The sequence below is a fragment of the Polypterus senegalus genome, chromosome 6 (assembly GCF_016835505.1).
Source record: "Polypterus senegalus isolate Bchr_013 chromosome 6, ASM1683550v1, whole genome shotgun sequence".
NCBI lineage: Eukaryota > Metazoa > Chordata > Cladistia > Polypteriformes > Polypteridae > Polypterus > Polypterus senegalus.
Genome location: NC_053159.1, coordinates 31,696,720 through 31,717,325, shown reverse-complemented (window position 1 = coordinate 31,717,325; position 20,606 = coordinate 31,696,720). Strand labels below are relative to the sequence as shown.

Here is a 20,606-nt window from a genome sequence, read left to right as displayed (position 1 = left end):
AGCTCCTTTTTCTAGGTAGTGGGGAGTTGGAGCTCTCCCACCAGCAGTAGGTGCAAAAACAGAAGGCAAACTTGATTAAACACCAGCCGGTGTAGGGCAAACTAGGCAAGTTTAGAGTCAACAGGATGTGAAAACTGGAGTACCAGGAGAAAATCCACAGTAACACAGACAGACCATGAAAACTCCAAGCATACAGTGGGTGACTCAGGATTTGTAAATATTTTCTGCAATCTTCATCATTTTGTGGAGAAGAGGCTATTTATCATATCCAAGTGGAGTTTCCATATCAATTAGATGGATAGCAGACACTGAGCAGGCAGTACAAATAAAGACTTAGAGAACTGGGAGAACACTTGGAAAAGGCAGTTGATTCTAGAAATGTACAAAGTGCTACACATGGGCAAAATGAATGTCAATTGAAAGTACAAAATGGGACACATTGTCCTAAAGGATGCAGCTTCTGAAAAGGGTTTAGATGATTATGTTGTCAGAACATTTTCATCATCTAAGCAATGTGTAGAAGCAAATAAAAAGACAAATAAATTGTTAGGTTATATCGCAAAAACTGTTGAATATAATCAAAGGATGTTATGCTCAGAATATATGCACTTATGAGACCAGATTTGGAGTATTATGTGCAGTATTGGTCAGCATGCTACAAGAAAGACATAGCAGCACTTAAAGGTATGCAGAGGAGAGCAATCAAGTGTATCCCAGGACAGAAAGACATGTCGTAATCTGAAACACTCAGTAAATTAAACCTACTTAGTCTCAAGCAGAGGAGACTGTGTTGGGACCTAATCCATGCCTTCATAATTCTCTAAGGCCTTGATCAAGTACATCCAGCAGAATTCTTTCAACTTAATGGTGAGTCACGTAATCGAGGACACCAGAGGAAATTAGGGGGAAGCACATTTAGGACTGAAGCCTGGAAGCACTTCTTTTATGCAAAGAGTTGTGGAAATCTGGAACAAACTACCAAGACATGGAGTTGAAGCAGAAACCTTGACAACCTTTAATATCTGGATGAAATAATCAGACCAAGATATGGAGTTGAAGCAGAAACCTTGACAACCTTTAAGAAATATCTGGATGAAATAAAAACACAGCTTAGTTATTAGCTAAACAATCTAGCATGATGGGCAGAATGTTCTCCTATTGTTCATCACATTTTGTATGTTTTTTTTTCCCCAAGTTCTTGTTGGTTTTCCCTTGTGCATTAGTTTCCATCCATATTTCAATGAAGGTGGCCACTCTGGTCAGCATATGCAGAAGTGTGCCTGTAATAAACTAACATGTTGTTAGGGTTGTGGTTTTGTTAAGGTAGTACATTGCCTGTTCATGTTTCTGCTTTTCTGTATTATTTTGATTTTTTTTTTTTTTAATAAAAGCATCTTTCATTTTATGTTTAATCATCTTTTGATAAGAATTTTTTGATTTGTTTTAGTTTTGTGTGATTTTTCTTTTCATCTTTTAATAATGTTAATTTAACTAGTTACTACCCTTGTCAATTATATGTTGAACCTTAGGGGCTGGGGCCCAATAACACTACAGCTGTGGGGACAGCTTTCAGCCTTTATTAAAGTCTGTGAGGTCTCAGCTCAGAAATAAGACATTAGCATTTCTGCTCTCTTGCTGCTTGGGTCATTTCTGGATTCCTTTCTTGTAAGTTATTTCTTTGATTCAAGTTTCAGGATATTTTTACTCTGTTCTTGGTTTATGGCTTTTCTTGGGTTTGCCTCTTAGGCAACTTATTGTTAATTCTTTTGCTACTTTTTCATTTTGCTCTTACTTTGGATTTTTAAACATTTTGTACAATCCTCAGCTAAGATGATCATTTTTATCTGCTGCATAATCCATGTTTTTTGTACTGATAGGCAAGAAAATTTGTTAATATCATGTTTTCATGGACAACAGAGATAGCAAACTTTTTGATACAACTGGCATCCATAAAAAAAAAAAATCTAAATCGGGTGGAATGTTCCTTTAAGGAACTTTGTATTTGTTATTTGGGCCATATTTTTTTTCTCCTGTACCTTTTGAAAGATATATAAGCTTTGGCCCCTTTTTAACAGTTCAGGCTGCAAGCCTGCTTCTTGAGTTTTGGGAGCCAGGGTTCCCTTGTGATGGTGAAGCCTGCTTTGTGTTTTCAGCCCTATATGGAAGTACAGGCTTGAATTTTGAAATTTAGTCCAGTCTTTTCAGTTTCATGGGCACAGACAACACAACTGATTCCTGCATTTTTCTCACATCTATAATAATAACCATAACAGTTTCTTTTACATACCACTTCTCAAGCCAGACAACACTCCACAAACTGCTTCACATTGCACCAACATACATAAGGAAACAAATAAAATCAACATTAAACAACACTTCAGGAAAGCAAATAAAATCTAAAACAGATTTACAATTAATCATGTATGTGTAAAAAGACTAAACAATAAAGTATGTCTTCAAATAAGATCTAAAAATTGCTATTGAATCAGCTGATCTAATGCCCAGCGGTAAGCTGTTCCAAAGTCTAGGTATCATCACAGGAAAGTCTTTATCACCTTTCCTATTTAATCAAGACTTTGGAACAGCCAGTTGACCTTGACTAAACAATCTTAGTGGTCTTACTGTTTTAAAGTATCGACAATTCAAAAACATATGCAGGAGATAAATCGTGCAAAGCCTTAAAAGTAATCAATAAGATTTTAAAACCTATTCTAAATTGAACAGGAAGCCAGTGGAGAGAAGCCAAAATTGGAGTAGTGTAATCACGTAGTTTTGATTTTATAAGTCATCTAGTTGCAGCATTACGCACCAACTGAAGCTGGGCAACAGATAAACAGTTCAGTGTAGGAACCAAAGCATTTTGATAATCATGTCAGATGTATTAAAGGCATGAATAATCCTTTTAGTATCTTCAAATGATAAAGATATTCTGATTTTAGCAATGTTTCTCAATTGATAAAAGTAGTTAGTTTATTTACCTGAGCTTCAAAACTCAATCTGGAATCAAAAAGCACCCCTACATTTCTGGATACTGCTTTAATACTTGGTGTCAAAACACCTTACGGCCTGCTTGCCCTGAACTGTATTTCATTGCTGGCCAATTATTAAAATCTCAGTTTTATAAGAATTTAGCTGAAGAAAAGTGTAAGACATTATTTTCTTCAATCATCTATGCAGTCTTGAAGAATTGGCAAATCAGACAAATCATTTGGATTCAAACACAAGTTGTAGGGCATAACAATAAAAATTATTTTTTATTTTCGACTGAAATATCTAATGGCAGCATGGTGGTGCAGTGGTAGCACTGCTGCCTCACAGTAAGGAGACCTGGGGTCGCTTCCCAGGTTCTCCCCGTGTCTGCGTGGGTTTTCTCTGGGTGCTCCGGTTTCCTCCCACAGTCCAAAGACATGCAGGTTAGGTGCACTAGAGAGTCTAAATTGTCCCTAGTGTGCGCTTGGTGTGTGGGTGTGTGCCGTGCGGTGGCCTTGCACCCTGTGTTTGCTGGGATTGGTTCCAGCAAACCCCTGTGGTCCTGTGTTAGGATATAGTGGATTGGAAAATGACTGACTGAAAAATCTAAGGTTTTCTGTTAAACAATCCTTACACAGCTCAAAGAAACCTTAACTGGAATAAACTAGTTTCAGAAAATTAATTTTCCAACCATTCTTTTTTCTGAGATATGTATTTGTACTTTTGTGTGCTTGATTTCATATTTTGAAGGATAGATTTTTGTTAGGAGGCTTGTTTAGCAGCTTGACCCATGCATTATATAAAAGTAAGCCATTATAATTATAGGTATATATTATAGTATAGATATAGTGATATTAACAGGCTGTAAAAGTGGCAGAAGTGGAGATCTACCAAGGATAAAATATAAACAGTGGTCCGGGTTAGGTCAGGCAGTTTATCAATCTGGTTACAACATATGCTGAGATGATGGAGTTCTTGTATATTATAAGGGTGTCAATATACACTAGATTATTGCCTGCAAGGGTTGCATTGGCATCAAAAGTATATTTCTCTAGAAATAACCAGTAGTGATTGACCTGTGCTGGACATCACACTCCTTTGCTTTAGTAGATTTTTTGCATGGTGCTTAACTAATTTATTTCACTTGGGTTGGGCTCATATTGTTAGAGCCAAAGTTGCAGTCATGCCACCCTGCACATCATGAAGTCTAAAAGGGTATATCCAAGTGCCATCACTCTTCATTTGCCAGTAGCACAAAACTGGTTGGCTTATTTTAATTACCCATTCATCAGTTTTCAGGACCGATGCAAATTGGTCACCACTGCAAGATGTAGAGGCCTATTCTGGCGAATAGCAAGCATTTGAGGGCAGAAAACAAATGGACAAATCTTTTAGCAAAGATGCCTTAATACAGCAGATAGGAATGGTGTCTGAATTTGCTTGTTTTCAGCTTTTCAGTATAGTAATAACTCTTTATGCCATGCCAGCTTTATTCAGCTAAGTTGCACTAACAGCATGGTGCCAAGGTGGCAAACATCCATTACGTCGACATTCCAACCAAATCTCTGAGCTACAGAAGAGGATAAAAGTGTTGCAAGCAGTTGCTCATTAAAAAGAAGGTCTCTCTCTGTGAAAAAAGCACAACTTTTTAATATTTTCTCTATTTAGTGTTTTCCCCTAGATATTCAGGAAATATATCATTTAGCTGTATAAAAATGATAGTGACTGATGTATCAGTTAACTTAATAATTTTAGTATGAGGGTGGTATAGCAGTTGGAGCTTCTGTCCTACAGATATATCAACCTGGATTCAAATCCTAGACTAGTGTTTGTCTGTGTAGAGCTTGCGTGGATCCCAAAAGCATGCATATTGGTTTAATTGATGACTCCAAATTGGGCCGCTTAGAATGTGCCCCATAATGGACCAATGCCCTGCCCAAGAATGATTCTCACCTTGCAGTTGATGCTCCCTGATAGCACTTTCAATAATAAAACAGCTCGATTGCGAAATTTTGATAATTAATGGATGGATGGACATTTGCATGAAACTTAACATTTTTTATATGTACTAACATACTAAAGGGTTGGAACGAAGCTCAGATTAAGAATTATTATTCTCTGCTCGATTATTTCAAAATAGAGTCCTCCAGATTTTTAGTAGATGCATCCTCTGTTCTTGTGCTTTTGTTCACTTTCAATTCAAGAAGATGTCCTAAAGGTCACTTTTTGATAGGAAGAGGAATAAAAAGGCTGAAGACATAACAAGTTCAGTTTCATTGTGGGTAACAGAATGCACATTTAGTTTAATGAATGAAAGAATGTTGTAACACTGTTTCGGGTGTGGTGAAGCACCTATTAAAAGGAAGTGAACTGAACAAATCAGTGTACACATTGGAGTGGTGTCAAGTAATATTTAAAAATATTATTTAATCCATCCGTCATAGAACCCACTTAATCCAATGCAGGCTTGCAGGTTGCTGGAGTCTGCTCTAGTAGCTCTTGCAACGCGGAAGAACCAAACCTGGATAGAACATTGGTCAGGAACAGGGTACGTTTGGACACACAAACACACACACGCACAGACCAGACCAATTTAAAATCACCACTTAACAACCCACACAGACACAGAGAGAACATAACTATTCATAGATCGTGACCAGACTGTGGTTTAAATTCTATTTCTTGAAGCTGTAAGGTAGCAACACTAATTATTGCATAACCTCCATCCATCCATTTTCCAACCCGCTGAATCTGAACACAGGGTCATGGGGGTCTGCTGGAGCCAATCCCAGCCAACACAGGGCACAAGGCAGGAACCAATCCCGGGCAGGGTGCCAACCCACCGCAGGACACACACAAACACACCAAGCACACACTAGGGCCAATTTAGAATCGCCAATCCACCTAACCTGCATGTCTTTGGACTGTGGGAGGAAACTCGCGCAGACACGGGGAGAACATGCAAACTCCACGCAGGGAGGACCCGGGAAGTGAACCCGGGTCTCCTAACTGCGAGGCAGCAGCGCTACCACTGCACCACCGTGCTGCCCGTAGCATAACCTGCAATATTAAAAAGAGATGTTTAGATAAGATAGATAGATAGATAGATAGATAGATAGATAGATAGATAGATACTGATGGTTTCCTTCCTTCAATCCTTCAATCCATTCCTTAATCCACTCATCCTTACATCATTCATTCCATCCACATATGTATCGATTAATTTACCCATCTATTTTTCAGTCCATCTGTCTTGTCCCTCTTCCATTTATTTATTTACGAGTCCATCTATTACACTACCCACCTACCTTTGCATTCATCTATTTACTCATTCATTAAGCCTGCAATGACTGCAAGAGTGCAGAAAACCCTCTCTGGACAGGATGCCAAATACTAAAATAGCATCTCAAAGATGTGCAGAAAAATAGGAGTATCTAGAAGTAAGCTAAGATAACATGAGTAGAATGTGAAAACTCCAGACAGACATCAAAGGCACAAAATTTTCTTTCAAGATGAAGTTGTAGAAACTGTGCTCAAGTGCCCCCATGCCATATAAGGTACAGTATTTGTAATATTACAATTCAGTCTGGACTCTTACTGTAATGCTGTCATAATTTTTTAATTAAAACAACCAGGATAACACAGTGGTTTAGTAGTTAGTGCTGCTGCCTCCTCATGAATGTGTTCAGATCAAATTCCAGTCACATTCTATATCAGTCTATACATATAACATATCACAATGTGCCAGCCTAGTATGAGCGCGTGTGCTCTGTGATGGATTGCATCCTGACAAGGGTTGAGTTCTGCTGTAAACTCAAGGCTGCTAGAGTACAGTCTGCCACCCTAAACCTGGACTACACAATTTCACTATCTGAGACAAAACTGGCATCCCATATTGTACTGACTTTTGCTTTGTGCCCGTCTTTCTTAGAAGAGTCTCTGTGATCCTGTGGTGGAATTAGCCAGCACTGCCTGGGCAAAATTCATTTGTTTGCTCATGTTTGTGTGGGTTTTGACCGGGTTGAGGACGTATTGTGTGTTGGAGTGCCATTTCACCCAGGGTTGTTTTTTTTTTCTTGTGCTCAGTAATGAACACCCCACCCTTGTACTGATCTAATACACTCGTCTAGGCACATTTATAAGCAGCATGAATCAACATTAATACAGCTTTGACAATGAATGATGCCAGCAATCCTATTACAAAGCTTAAATTAAGCCATGTGAGTGAAATTTGCATTGTAATATCCCATTTAGCACTTATTCCTGCTTTGTTACATATATTCTCGGAATATGATCAGTAAATGGAGAGTATTGAACCCGGCAGAAGATATTGTCAGCCATATACAATTTCTAGTACTTAACAAGAACTTTATTCCCACATTAATATTCTCTGTGTATAAGCTGTTCAAAGCTGTGCCTACACATTTCCAGCAATCGAAAATGTGGCTTACTTTAATTAAACAGAGGACAATATTATTATTGGGAATGTCCCAATTATAATAGCATAAGTATTCACATATTATGCAAGACAGAATATATACAGCTATTTCTGTCCAAAAAAAGTTGTGAACAATTGGTCTAGCATTTAAATTAAAGAGCAGAAGCATCAGCCGTCTTCCTTTATTTGATGCAGAGCTGCATTAACCTAGAAGCAAGCCTCCTTTAACTGTTGATGCCAGACAACAGAAATCACCTTATATTACATAGACTAGCATACAGACTCATATGAAAAATGACATTTTCACATTATTATAGTTATTAGTATTGTTACAAGATTAATAAATGTTTTTGTACAGTAGGAATCATGATTTTTTCACTACTCGTTCTCTCTTTGAATCATGCTACTGCAACGTGTGAGCCACTGAATATCATCACCATTTCATCTTTTACTATGTGTAAAATTTCTATTCCGTGTTAAATGATACCAGTTTTGAAACATCCTGCTTATGTGAATGCTGTTTTCTAAATTGTTTTAATTCAAATTGACTAGGAGTGCTCAATGTGATTTCTTATAATAGTTCAAATATTTTAATATGCAGTGTTCATCTAAAACTGCCTTTCTACAAAGTGAAAGGCAACAACAAAATGCATACGGAAAAATTTTCTTAAAACTAAAAATATATCCACATTTTACACTTATTTATCAACAAAATGAGTAAGATAAAATTAGTAAAACACTGCTAATGGCACAAATTAGAAAAGTCATCAGAGGGGCCGGTATGATTGCCTTTTGTCTTCCCAGGAGGTTCCACTTGGTTTGAACATTGGACAGAGTAAATGCTTACCTGTTTCTACAGCCTGGACCTGCTGTGCCACACAGTTCAAGACGATGAAGAGCCTTGACAAAAGCTGCAAACATGTGCCTACGTTAGCCATTTCCACATTCCTTTGGTACTCCTTCAGAGTTCCCAGAGACAGCCCACGCTGAGAAACTGCAATCCTCGTACGCCCTGAGCAGCTGGCTCACTGTGGAGTCTGCCTCCTTACTGACACGTCTGATAAGCAAACTTCACATTTCTCTTGGAATTGTGCAAAACACCAGTTGAGTTGATTAGAGAAATGACTGGCAAGTTCTCAGTGAGTATTTTCTTCAGATGCTCCCAACTGCTGCCAGTGTAATCACTCTTCTGGCTTTGAGCGTCTGATTCATCCCTTTGTCCCTTGCTTTACGTTACCACAACAACGGTGGCAATATAATAGATGGATGGGGGTAGGCCAGTTTGAATCCTAAACAATGCTGGGGCAAACACTGATGGGAAGAGGGTAACATTTCAGAGAGGAAAGCTGAAAATGAGCGCGTGGATATGAAAAAGGAAGGCAATGAAGGGCTGAAAAGATAAAGTGACTTCTTAACAACCTTTATTTGGTTATGCTTATGTTTCTTTATATACTGTACAATAATACAAGGCACCTACAGGGTTCACTCCAAACTGAAATGAATGCATCAAAGCACCCAAGAGTGATCAAAATGATTTTATTAAATCATAAACACAAAGAGGGTTGAACAAAAGTAAAAAGCAAAATTTGATGGAAAGCAGACAGCCAGTAAAATTCTGTAGCTTCACTCCTGGTGCACTGTAAATGCATTGCACTATCTTTTAAATAATATGTCTTTTCCCTTTCTCATCTTCTGATGCTATACAATAACATTTTTGCTATTATCTTCCATTTTCCTTTTTATGTCTTCAAATTCTAATCCTTTTTCCTTCCTGCCAGTGCATCTTTGCCTCAACTTACCTTTCCAGTTTTAGACCCATTGATCATTGGGAAAGAATCATTTTGCTCTGCTTTGCTCATTATGATCATATCAAAGGTCAGAGTGTTTTTTGAAACTCCAAGGCCACTGGTCCACTGAGGTTTCTGGCAACCCCAGGTGCCCCATTAAAGTTATTGGCTCCCTTATCTTCTAAAAGATCAAATAATTTAATAGATTATTGTCTACTCAGGGTTTCAAGTTGTCCACAGTGACATATAAGAGAGCTTTACCATTGTCTGTATATAAGCAGGATTTCTGGCCCAAGCCACCCAGATGCAATCTTTGCCCTCGCTACCCTTGATGGCTCCAAGAAAAATATTTTTAAAGCTAGTTATCTGTTGTAAAGGAAAGGGGGTGCAACTGGGTCCCCAAATCCCAGACACAGCACACCAAACAGTCCCAGGTGCTCCAGGTGAGCTTTGCCTTCTGCCTCCCAGCTCTGACTCAACTGGAGGAGGCTGGATGGCTTGCTTTTGTGTTGGACCCTACTTCTAATATTGGGCATAGCCCAATGGAAACACTTCCTGGTCAGATGGAAGCCTCCTGCAGCACGTAGTCCTTCTCCCTGTAGCACCCTCTGTTGAGTCAGCCAAGGACCATGACAAGGTTGTCTGTCTATGATTCCCATGAATCCCTGCAGTGTCCATGCTGACTCCATACCAGCGGAGCACTGCCATCTACTGTACTGGGGAAGGAGCCGCTCTTGATGCACCAACTTGTCCATATTATCCACATGGGACATTGATTGAGTCTCATCCCAGCCGGGTTATGCCTACTTACATATTATCTTTGCATTATGGCTTCCCAGCCCGGAAAGGGTCCAGCATAGCACTTACACTGTACAGCATCTGTTTTGTGAAAATACTATATAACATTAAAATAAACATAAATAAACATTCATACAATAAGAAGTAAGAAAAATGTCTTGGTTTTTCAGGAAGACATAGATAGATTAGATAAATAGATAGATATATAGATAGAAAGATAGATAATTTATTAATCCCAAGGGGAAATTCACATACTCCAGCAGCAGCATACTGATAAAGAACAATATTAAATTAAAGAGTGATAACAATGAAGGTATAACAGACAGACAATAATTTTGTATAATATTAACGTTTACCCTAACCCCACCTCCAGGTGGAATTGAAGAGTCGCATAGTGTGGGGGAAGTACGATCTCCTCAGTCTGTCAGTGGAGCAGGGCAGTGACAGTAGTCTTTCGCTGAAGCTGCTCCTCTGTCTGGAGATGATACTGTTTAGTGGATGCAGTGGATTTTCCATTATTGACAGGAGCCTGCTCAGTGCCTGTCACTCTGCCACGAATGTCAAACTGTTCAGCTCCGTGTCTACAATAGAGCCTGCCTTCCTCACCAGTTTGTCCAGGCGTGAGGCAATCTTCATCTTTATGCTGCCTCCCCAGCACACCAACGTGTAGAAGAGGGCGCTCGCCACAACCGTCTAATAGAACATCTGCAGCATCTTATTGCAGATGTTGAAGGTTGTCATCCTTCTAAGAAAGTATAGTCGGTTCTGTCCTTTCTTACAGAGAGCATCAGTATTGGCAGTTCAGTCCAATTTATCATCCAGCTACACTCCCAGATATTAATCGGTCTGCTCCCTCTGCACACAGTCACCTCTGATGATCACGGGGTCCATGAGGGGCCTGGGTCTCCTAAAATCCACCACCAGCTCCTTGGTTTTGCTGGTGTTCAGTTGTTGGTGGTTTGAGTAGCACCATTTAACAAAGTCCTTGATTAGTTTCCTATACTCCTCCTCCTGCCCACTCCTGATGCAGCCCACGATAGCAGTGTCGTCTGCAAACTTCTGCACGTGGCAGGACTCCGAGTTGTATTGGAAGTCCGATGTATATAGGATGAACAGGACCAGAGAAAGTACAGTCCCCTGCGGCGCTCCTGTGTTGCTGACCACAATGTCAGACCTGCAGTTCCCAAGACGCACATACTGAGGTCTGTCTTTAAGATAGTCCATGATCCATGCTACCAGGTATGAATCTACTCCATTTTCTGTCAGCTTGTCCCTAAGGAGCAGAGGTTGGGTGGTGTTGAAGGCGCTAGAGAAGTCCAGAAACATAATTCTTACAGTACCACTGCCTCTGTCCAAGTGGGAGAGGGATCGTGTAGCATATAGATGATGGCATCCTCTGCTCCCACCTGCTCCTGGTATGTAAACTGCAGAGGGTCGAGGGTGTGGCAGACCTGTGGCCTCAGGTGGTGAAGCAGCAGCCGCTCCATTGTCTTCATCACATGTGACGTCAGAGCGACAGGCCAGAAGTCGTTCAGCTCACTAGGACGCGATATCTTTGGGACTGGGGTGATGGAAGATGTTTTCCAAAGCGTCAGAACTCTCCCCTTTTCCAGGCTCAGGCTGAAGATGCGCTGTAGAGGACTCCCCAGCTCCAACGCACAGGCCTTCAGCAGTCGTGGCAATACTCCATCTGGACCCGCTGCTTTCCTGGCACAAAGTCTCCTCAGCTCTTTGCTTACCTGGGCTGCCGTAATTGTGGGTTGGAGGAAACTCTCTCCTATGCTGGTATCAGCAGAAGGATGAGTGGAGGGTGCAGTACTCTGAGGTGAGAGTGGGTTAGGGTGGTAAAACCTGTTGAAGAAGTTGTTCATCTGGTTTGCTCGCTCCATGTCTTTCTCAATGGTGGCACCCCACTTTGAGCTGCAGCCAATGATGATCTTCATCCCATCCCACACTTCCTTCATGCTGTTATTCTGCAACTTCTGCTCCAGCTTTCTCCTGTACTGCTCCTTCACTGGACTCGGAGTTCCTTCTGCACGTGCTTGAGCTCATGCTGATCACTGCCTTTAAAAGCACTTTTCTTCTGGTTCAAAAGGCCCTTGATGTCACTTGTAATCCATGGCTTGTTGTGAGCATAGCAGTGTACTGTTCTTACTGGAACTACAATGTCCATACAGAAGTTGATATAGTCAGTAGTGCAGTCAACAACCTCCTCAATGTTCTCACTATGTGACCCCTGCAGGATATCCTAGTCCGTAGTTCCAAAGCAGTCTCTCAGAGCCTGCTCTGCCTCAGGGGACCACTTCCTGAATGAGCGTGTGGTGGTAGGTAGCACTCTCACTCACTTTGTAGTGAGGCTGAAGCAGAACCAGGTTATGATCTGCTTTCCCAAGCGCAGGCAGCGGGGTGGTGCTGTATGCATCTTTAAAGTTTGCATACAGTAGGTCGATAGTCCTATTTCCCCGGGTTTTTTCAATCCACATACTGGGAGAAGGCAGGTAATGTTTTGTCCAGTGTCACATGTGCGATTAGCACAAGCGCCTCAGGGTGCTGTGTTTGTAACTTAGCAACTGCGGAATGGATGACATCACCCGCTATCTCCATGTTTGCCCGAGAAGGGATGTAAATAATAACAACAATAACGTGTCCAAACTCTCTGGGCGAGTAATAAGGACGCAAACTTACGGCCAACAGTTCGATGTCCCTGCAGCAAGTGGAGATTTTAACATTTACATGTCCAGAGGTGCACTATCTTGAATTGACGTAGAGAGTGACTCCCCCTCCTTTCTGCTTCCTGCAGGTACTTGCGTCTCTGTCCGCTCTAACTGTGCTAAACCCGGGTAGCTCCACGTTAGCATCTGGGATGTTAGTTGTTAGCCACGTTTCACTAAAACACAGCAAACTGCATTCTCTGTAGGTCCTGACATTTTTCACCAGCACAGCCAGTTCGTCGATATTATTTGGTAGTGAGTTCAAATTTCCCAGGATCACAGAAGGCACCGAAGGTTTGTAGCGGCACTTTCTCGCTAGACGCTTGGCTTTTATCTTAGCTCCGTCTCTGCTGCCCCAATACCGCCTTCTTACCTCGTCAGGTAAGTAGGGAATCACACCGGCGTGGGCATTTGTTCTCAGCGCTTGAAGTTGACTACTTGAATAGACGAGTCTCGGCGTGTAAGAATCCATGTCCAAGTAGTAAAAGTAGTAAAAAGTGTCCAGGGAACGAGTTCACATAAAAGAAAATGGTAGGAGTGATCAGTGAAATAGAGAAAAATAGAGAAAAAAGGTAGAAAGATAAAGTCATACACAGAGCTGCTGAGATGCTTACAACAATAGAGATTTGGTCCAAAAACCTCTCCTTGAGGAACTTCAACCTTTCATGCATTTGCTTAATTTCACTGATGGTACACTGGATTCAAATTAATGAAGTAATGACTATTCAAACTAGGTGTGCTAGGGTGATGTTTAACAAACATATAGGTTGTGGACACTAGAGGCGCTGTTGCCCCGTTAAACCCACCAGACCACACGGATAAAAGCACCAAGAAGATTCTTTAATAGTATTCTTCATATTAAGTGCACAAAGCACCATACACTCCACATTCTTCTAATAAATCAATAATCACAATAATCAATAACAATAACCAATCCTCCACTCCCAGCAGCTCTGTCACACTCCCTCCCAACTCCAGCTCGGCTTGCTGGTATTCCCAGAGTCCTTTTATAGTCCATGACTCGGAAGTATTCCTTCTCCAGGTCAAACGCCATATCCTCCTTCGTCAAGTATCCTGGAAGTACTGTGGGCTTCCGTCCTTGTGACTTTGAAGTACATCCTTGGTGGAAAAAAATGTAAATCTCCAGGTTCTTTGTGAGCTCCCCCTGGCATCCAACAGGGCTGAGGAAACAGACTCCATGTCCCATGATGCAATAAGGGAATCTGGGGAACCGTTGCCATCAAGGGGAGCTGCCATGTAGCTTCCCGGGGGATGCAGTGCCCTGAAAAGGCTACTCTTTCTCCTTTTTTCTGCTGAGGAATGTCACGGCCAGACTGAAACACCGGCTGTCCATCACAAGGTGTATTGAGGGGTAACCAACAACACTGGTACTTGCATGCTTCAAGGAGAGGTTCAGAAATGGCTAAACCAGCATACTTTGACAGGCATAAAATTATATATTTTTTTCTACAAGGCTATAGTCAGCGAGCAGTAGCACACCAAAGCAAATCGTCATTAAGAAATCTGATAAAACTGCACAAACTGAGGAAGGAAAATGCATTGGGGAACACATAAAGCTATTTGCATCTAATGATCAGTAGTTAAAGGTGACTTCTTTAAGGGACAGAAGGAAATGCAGCAAGATGCTTGGAATCTTGGAGAGCTAACAGGTACCAAAGTTCACGCTTCAACTAAGTGTACAAGTCTTAAAAGAAGTGGAACTGTGGGATGTGTTGCAACTTAAAAATCTTTCTAAAGGTAAGGACCCAAGCAAAAGGGAAGGTAGTATGTCATAGACCAGGAAGCATGAAGTGACAATCAGTGGCAATATGTTTTATGGAGACAAAGACACCTGTATGTGAGGAGAAGAGTTGTTAAGAAGAACATTTATGTTATGTATTATTTAAACATGTTTGATGCACAGTGGTGTCTCTGTCAAAGTATGGGGATTTATTTCACCTAACTGTTTAAGGATCTGGATATAATCGATAGAATGATGATTGTTGAGAAATATACATACATTTTTGTTCATGACGGTTATTAAAATGGGCAAGTCAATTAGATCTGCAGTTGAAGAAAATCTCCTGAGATTTTCTGAGTGACAACCATCATGAACTACAGCAAAAGTGTCAATACATAAGTTTAAACTTAATGTCAGCAACTGTTAAATAGTCAAAATTGTGTGCATGAATTAACTGCAAATATGTTCCATTAGTTTATTTATTAGTAATTTGCATGTGAAGAGTTTGCTGTTTTATTTAGCAGGATGCCAAGTTAGTATAATAAATTGTGAAATTATGATAATGACCAAGACACTGACATTATTGTGATATTATTGTGATAAATGCTCACCTTCTTCAATGGTTTGTATGGATATATGTCATTTTGGATGTTTATGGATATTAGTACAGAGTCTACCTACTTTCTTAAATGTATAGTCGGACAGTGATTATTATTAGTGCAATGTGCGCCCTCTATTGGAATTTTTAGTTGCTGAATGATGTTCAGATATGTTCTTGGTAATATTAGAGTTAAGGGCTTCTCGTTTTATTTTTTTCTCTGCAGACCACACCGGTACTTCATACCTTCAAATATGCATATTCTTCTAATCTTCATAACTCAAATATCTTGTTACCTTTTTATCTTCTCCAACATGCAGATCAGGTTTATTCATCATATGGATTTTTTGTGTTCACAAGGTTCAGTCATCTCGGGCTGAAAAAAATGGAAAAGACATTTGCAGGTAAAACATTTCAGCCATGTAGACTTCATTAGGTGCAGCAATACAAATTTAGAAGAATTAAGAAGTGATGCCTTGTGTTTGAGCTGTGCTGTAATTGTATTTATATAAGGACTTCCATCATATTCATCCTGCCCAGTGTTTGTTGTGATCACCAAGATGATCCAAATGAGCAAAGAAGACATTATGGCAAAAGGGTGACCAGGAAATTGTTAGAACAAAAGGGAAAAGCAAACTCTAAGTCTAAAACCAGACTGGGTACAGGAACGTATTTGGAGCAAAGAATTAAACTGATCATCAAAATCAATTTGTAAAATAAACCCATAGTCACCATTTCTTAGCAAACATTTCTTCTCACTAACTTGTTTAACTTCCATTCACTCCACTTTAAAAAGATCCAGTGCTTGGATAACAAAACATGCACACTGCCATCTTAAACAGTCGGAGTGTGATCACAAGTCTATGACGTGTTCTTTATATCACATGACCAGCAATTGGTATAGTGACTGTAACAATATGGCAGTGGCCATAAAATGATAGTGATAAAATCGCATTGGTTATAGAATAGCAAAACGTAAAATTGTGTCATCAAGATAATAACAAAATCAATAAACCAGTTGAAACAAGCAGATAATTTTCCAAAAATATAGTAAATCCAATCCAGGATAGCAAAAAATATGATTCATGATGGTGTTCTGACTGACAATTCAGAAGCCTTCAACCTTCACAACAGTATCAGACTGGCCACCTTTGAGCCCCATCCTCAGCGTAACTGAAGCTGTATGGGATCACTTGGACAGGGGAAAACATGAAGAGTAGCTAAAGTCAACAGATGAGTTATGGGAAGTTCTGGAAGAAGTTTAGAAGAATTTACCACAGGACTATTTGAAAAAAATATATACACCAGTGTACCAATCTAATTGCTTCAGCATTGCATTCTAAGGGAGGTCAAGCAAAATACTGACTTGGTTTAAAAATACATTCTTGTTACTTTTATTGTACTTTGTATTTATAATAATATTATACAGTGTGTGCTTGTGTTGCATAAGATCTTTGCTCAATAATGTACATTACATATAAAGATGAAACAAGAAATGCAACAGTTGCCTGAGCCCACTGAAGAAGCAATACAAATTGTGTGGTTAGGAAGTGTAATTTGTCCACCACATAAAAGCCTGTTAAGTGTCATTGTACTACCCTTTGTTTAGGTAGAACAATGCCTGATCAGGTCACGTTAGGTCTTCACAAAAAGCTTATTTCACAGCAAAATACGGTGACAACAAACAGCAGTGGGTTTCATTGACCTTACAGCAGCAAATGACACTATCTGAAAAAATACTGTTCTTCAAGCTCACTAAAGTAAACCCATGCCTCATATGTTGTGACCTCATCACTCAACAGTCAACATATCAGGGACACGGACATACCACTGTATGCCACAATGAGAATCACCACAGGTACCATGCACTTTACACCTGCTGAGTGGCTTCCTGACCTCATTAACATTGCCCACCACATCTCCAGTACAAACAAGCATTACTCCATGAGTACAACAAAATAAGGAAAATTACAAGCTGCCTGTCGAAAATTATATCCTCAATGCTCCATCAATTTAGTGAAGGTCAAGAAAATTATTGCTTCTCCTTGCAGAACAATTTGCTGCAACAGAGTTCAATCTGCAATAAGTGTGGGAGGAAGCCTGGGCTAACAGCAACTGAAATAGCCCCATTAAGAACACAATGAAGACCAACCATTCAAGACATTTCCAGTTGCCATGTAATGCATTGTGCAATCTCAACCAACATCAAACAGCACAGCAGGGTTATGTTGCAAAGGTCAATTAGGTTCTTTCCACCAACCCTATTTGTAACTGTGCACATTTGGAACAGATCACATATTGTTGGATTGCTCCATGTTATCATATCAGGGCAACATGAGCGACATTGCCAACCTGAAGGACAAAGCCAGGTTTGGATTACTGTCTGGATTATTCAGTTATATATGTGAAGACAATGAGACAAATATCATTTTGAATTCACTTTTTGCAATTTTTGTAAAATGTATCAATAAATAAACAGCAACACAATGCCATACCTACTCAGTCTGCTGTTTTTTTTCCAGAATGCACTGGATGTCAACTGAATCAAAAGGGAGGGCATTCTGAAAGTATGTACATTATGTCATATGCAAGACATTACCAATTACGTCGCTCCACTGTGTTCTAATTTTAGGCAGTGAATAGAAGTTCATTACAAAAATGATAAAACATTATAAACTAAACTATGTATTAAAAACACCAATGATTAGTAATACACATTTGAATTATGTAATTCATCTCCATACAGTTATGTTTATTTTCTTTTTGGTAGTGACGGAATGTTTTTTAACATATGTAAGCTGCTGCATTCTTAGTTATACAATCATTTAAATTAATCAGATACATTTTTCATTTAAAAACAGTACATTAAAAGCTACAATGTCTATTAACAAATGAAAACAATTTAATAATATGTTATTGTGGTGGGTGGCACAATGGCGCAGTGCTGCTTCTCAGTAAACAGACTTTGGTTTGTCTTCCAGGTGCTTCCTGCATAGAGTTTGCATGTTCTTGTGGTGTCCACTTGGATTTCTTCTAGCTGCTCTGGTTTCCTCCCACAGTCCAAAGACGTGCAGATTAGGTGGATCAGCAATGCTAAATTGATCCTAGTATGTCTGTGTATGTGTGTGTTTAGCCTGTGATGGACTGGTGCCCTGTCCAGGTGTTTATCCTGTCTTGTGCTCAATGGTTGCAGGGTTAGGATTAAGCTGTCCTGTGACCCTGCTCTGGTTAAGCAGGTTTGGAAAACTAATAGATGATTATTGAGGTGTGTTTTCTACTTATTTAATTTCTGCACAATAGTGTCATGTGCAGGAAGACTGGTGGCAGTGCCCCACTTGCACTAAATACAGAAACACCTATTTTTATATACTAACTAAATTTTTGCATAAATGTGGAAAAACAACCAATAGAGCATCTGTGTTTGTGACATTATTCAAAGCATATATTAAAGTAACTGATTATTGTTTATTTTTACTGTTCACAACAGATGCCTTATAGTCCCATGATCAACCTGGTCCTACACTGTGCTTCTCAGGTATGGCCTGAAGGTTTAAAAAAAATAAGGACAAGAGACATCCTCCTTAATAAAAAGATAAGTGCCTGTATCTGTCTGTCCATCCAGTTGCTATGTTTATCATTCCAAAAGCTGGAACATCACAAACAGTAACACTGAGTTTGCGACTCTCGTACCAAATGGCATTTAACAGAGACATGCATTGAATGGTGGGTGTACTGCAAATATTAACACTGAGGTCTACATGGATTACTTAGATTTCAGACCATCTTAGACAGGTAGCATAATTACTGAATAGACAAAACAAAAAGAGTAACCAAATGATCTTTGCAGGATATATAAATGTCTTAAGGAAATACTTTCCTCCAGATTAGAAACAGGTTTAGAATTGGATGTATCAGTAAATACGTCCTCTTTGGAGACTGCAAAACTACATTCTGACACATCTACCATAAATGTTTAAAAGAATCATCCAAAGTGCGAGTATAGAAGGATGTAAGAAAAAACTGCACATAGAACTCAGTCACCCTGAAAATCATAGCGCGTATACCACACAAATAACATCTACGCCTCACTTGCTTTTTCTCTTCTTACCAGCCTTCACACCAAGCTGACACTTCTATATCTAATGTATCTAATTCTATCGTTCATCACTGTCAACCGATGGTCAATTCAAGGATGGGACAGTTGACATTGCGTATCAACAACCAAGCCAAGAAGTCTTAGAAATTGCCTGCAGAGGTTAGAAGCAGTATTTTGCCAAGGCACAGATCTGGAGAAGGCCACAACAACAACATTTCTGGAGCATTGCTGGCTTCCAAGAGCTCAGTGGTCTCCATAGTTCTTAAATGGAATAAGTTTAGAACAATCACAACTCTTCCTAGAACCGGCCAACCAGCAAAACTGAGAAACAGGAACAAAATGACTTTTGTAAGAGAGGTGACCAAGAACCTAATGGTCTCTCTGTCTGAGCCCCAAAGAACCTATGCATGGGAGAAAGTTCCAGAAGAGCAATCACTACTGCAACACTATACTAATCTAGGCTTTATGGCAGAGTGACCAGATAACACATGAAAGCCTGCATGAGGTTTGCAAAAAGGCACCTAAAGGACACTTAGACAATGACAAACAAGATTCTCTGTACTGATGAAACCAAGATTAAATTGTTTAACCTCAATTCTAAGCATCACACCTGGAGGAAACAAGATACCACTCATGGCCTGGACAGTACCATTCCAATGGTGAAGCATGGTGGTGACAGCATCATTCTGTGGGGTTATTTTTCAGTGGCTGGGGACTAGACAAATTAAGGAAAAGCTGAACAAAACAAAGTATGGTGATATCCTTAATGAAATCCTGCTTCTGAGAGCTCTGGATCCTGGACTGGGTCAATAGTTCACCTTCCACCAAAACAATAACGCTAAGCAGAAAGCAAAAACAACTCGGGAATGACTTAGAGACAACTCTGTGAATATCCATAATAGGCCCAGCCAGGACCTCTACTTGATCCCAACTGAACATCTCTGGAGAGACCTGAAAATAGCTGTCCACCAACAGTCTCCATCCAACCTGGTAGAGCTTGACAGGATCTGCAGAGAAAACTGGCAGAAAATCCACAAATCCAGATGAGCAAAACTTGTTGTGTCAAGCCCAAAAAGACTTTTTAAGGTATAATCACTGACAAAAGCGCTTCAACTTGGTACTGAGGAAAAGGGTCTGACTTTGTGTCAATGTTGCAATTCATTTTTTTATTATTTTTAATAAATTGAGAAAACTTCTAAAATCCTGTTTTCACTTTGTCATTCTAGGGCATACAGTGCTTCATGAAGGAAATATGAATTAAATGATTTTAGCATAAAGCTGCTACATTACAAAATGTGAAAGAGTTAAGGGGCTTAAATATATATATTTTGAAGGTGCTGCAAATTCTTGGGACCACTAATGTGATAACATGATGATCTCCTCCCTGCTTAAAAACTTAGCTACAAAATTCTTGTTGAGCATTTATTTACTTATTTGCTTTCTACTGCCTGAAACCCTCTCTGTGAC

The 20,606-nt window shown here is 39.8% G+C and overlaps 1 protein-coding gene across 2 annotated transcripts in view; it reads right to left on the bottom strand.

Annotated features, from left to right (window-relative positions):
* The window catches only part of ldlrad2 (low density lipoprotein receptor class A domain containing 2), a 56,709-nt gene extending 48,136 nt beyond the window's left edge, over positions 1 to 8,573 (bottom strand). For both annotated transcript variants that reach the window (XM_039755769.1, XM_039755770.1), the window contains exon 1: positions 8,256 to 8,573. In XM_039755769.1, coding sequence (XP_039611703.1) covers positions 8,256 to 8,346 — 91 coding nt within the window. In that variant the 5' untranslated portion in view covers positions 8,347 to 8,573. The remainder of the gene's footprint in view (positions 1 to 8,255) is intronic.
* Between the last annotated feature and the right edge of the window lie 12,033 nt (positions 8,574 to 20,606).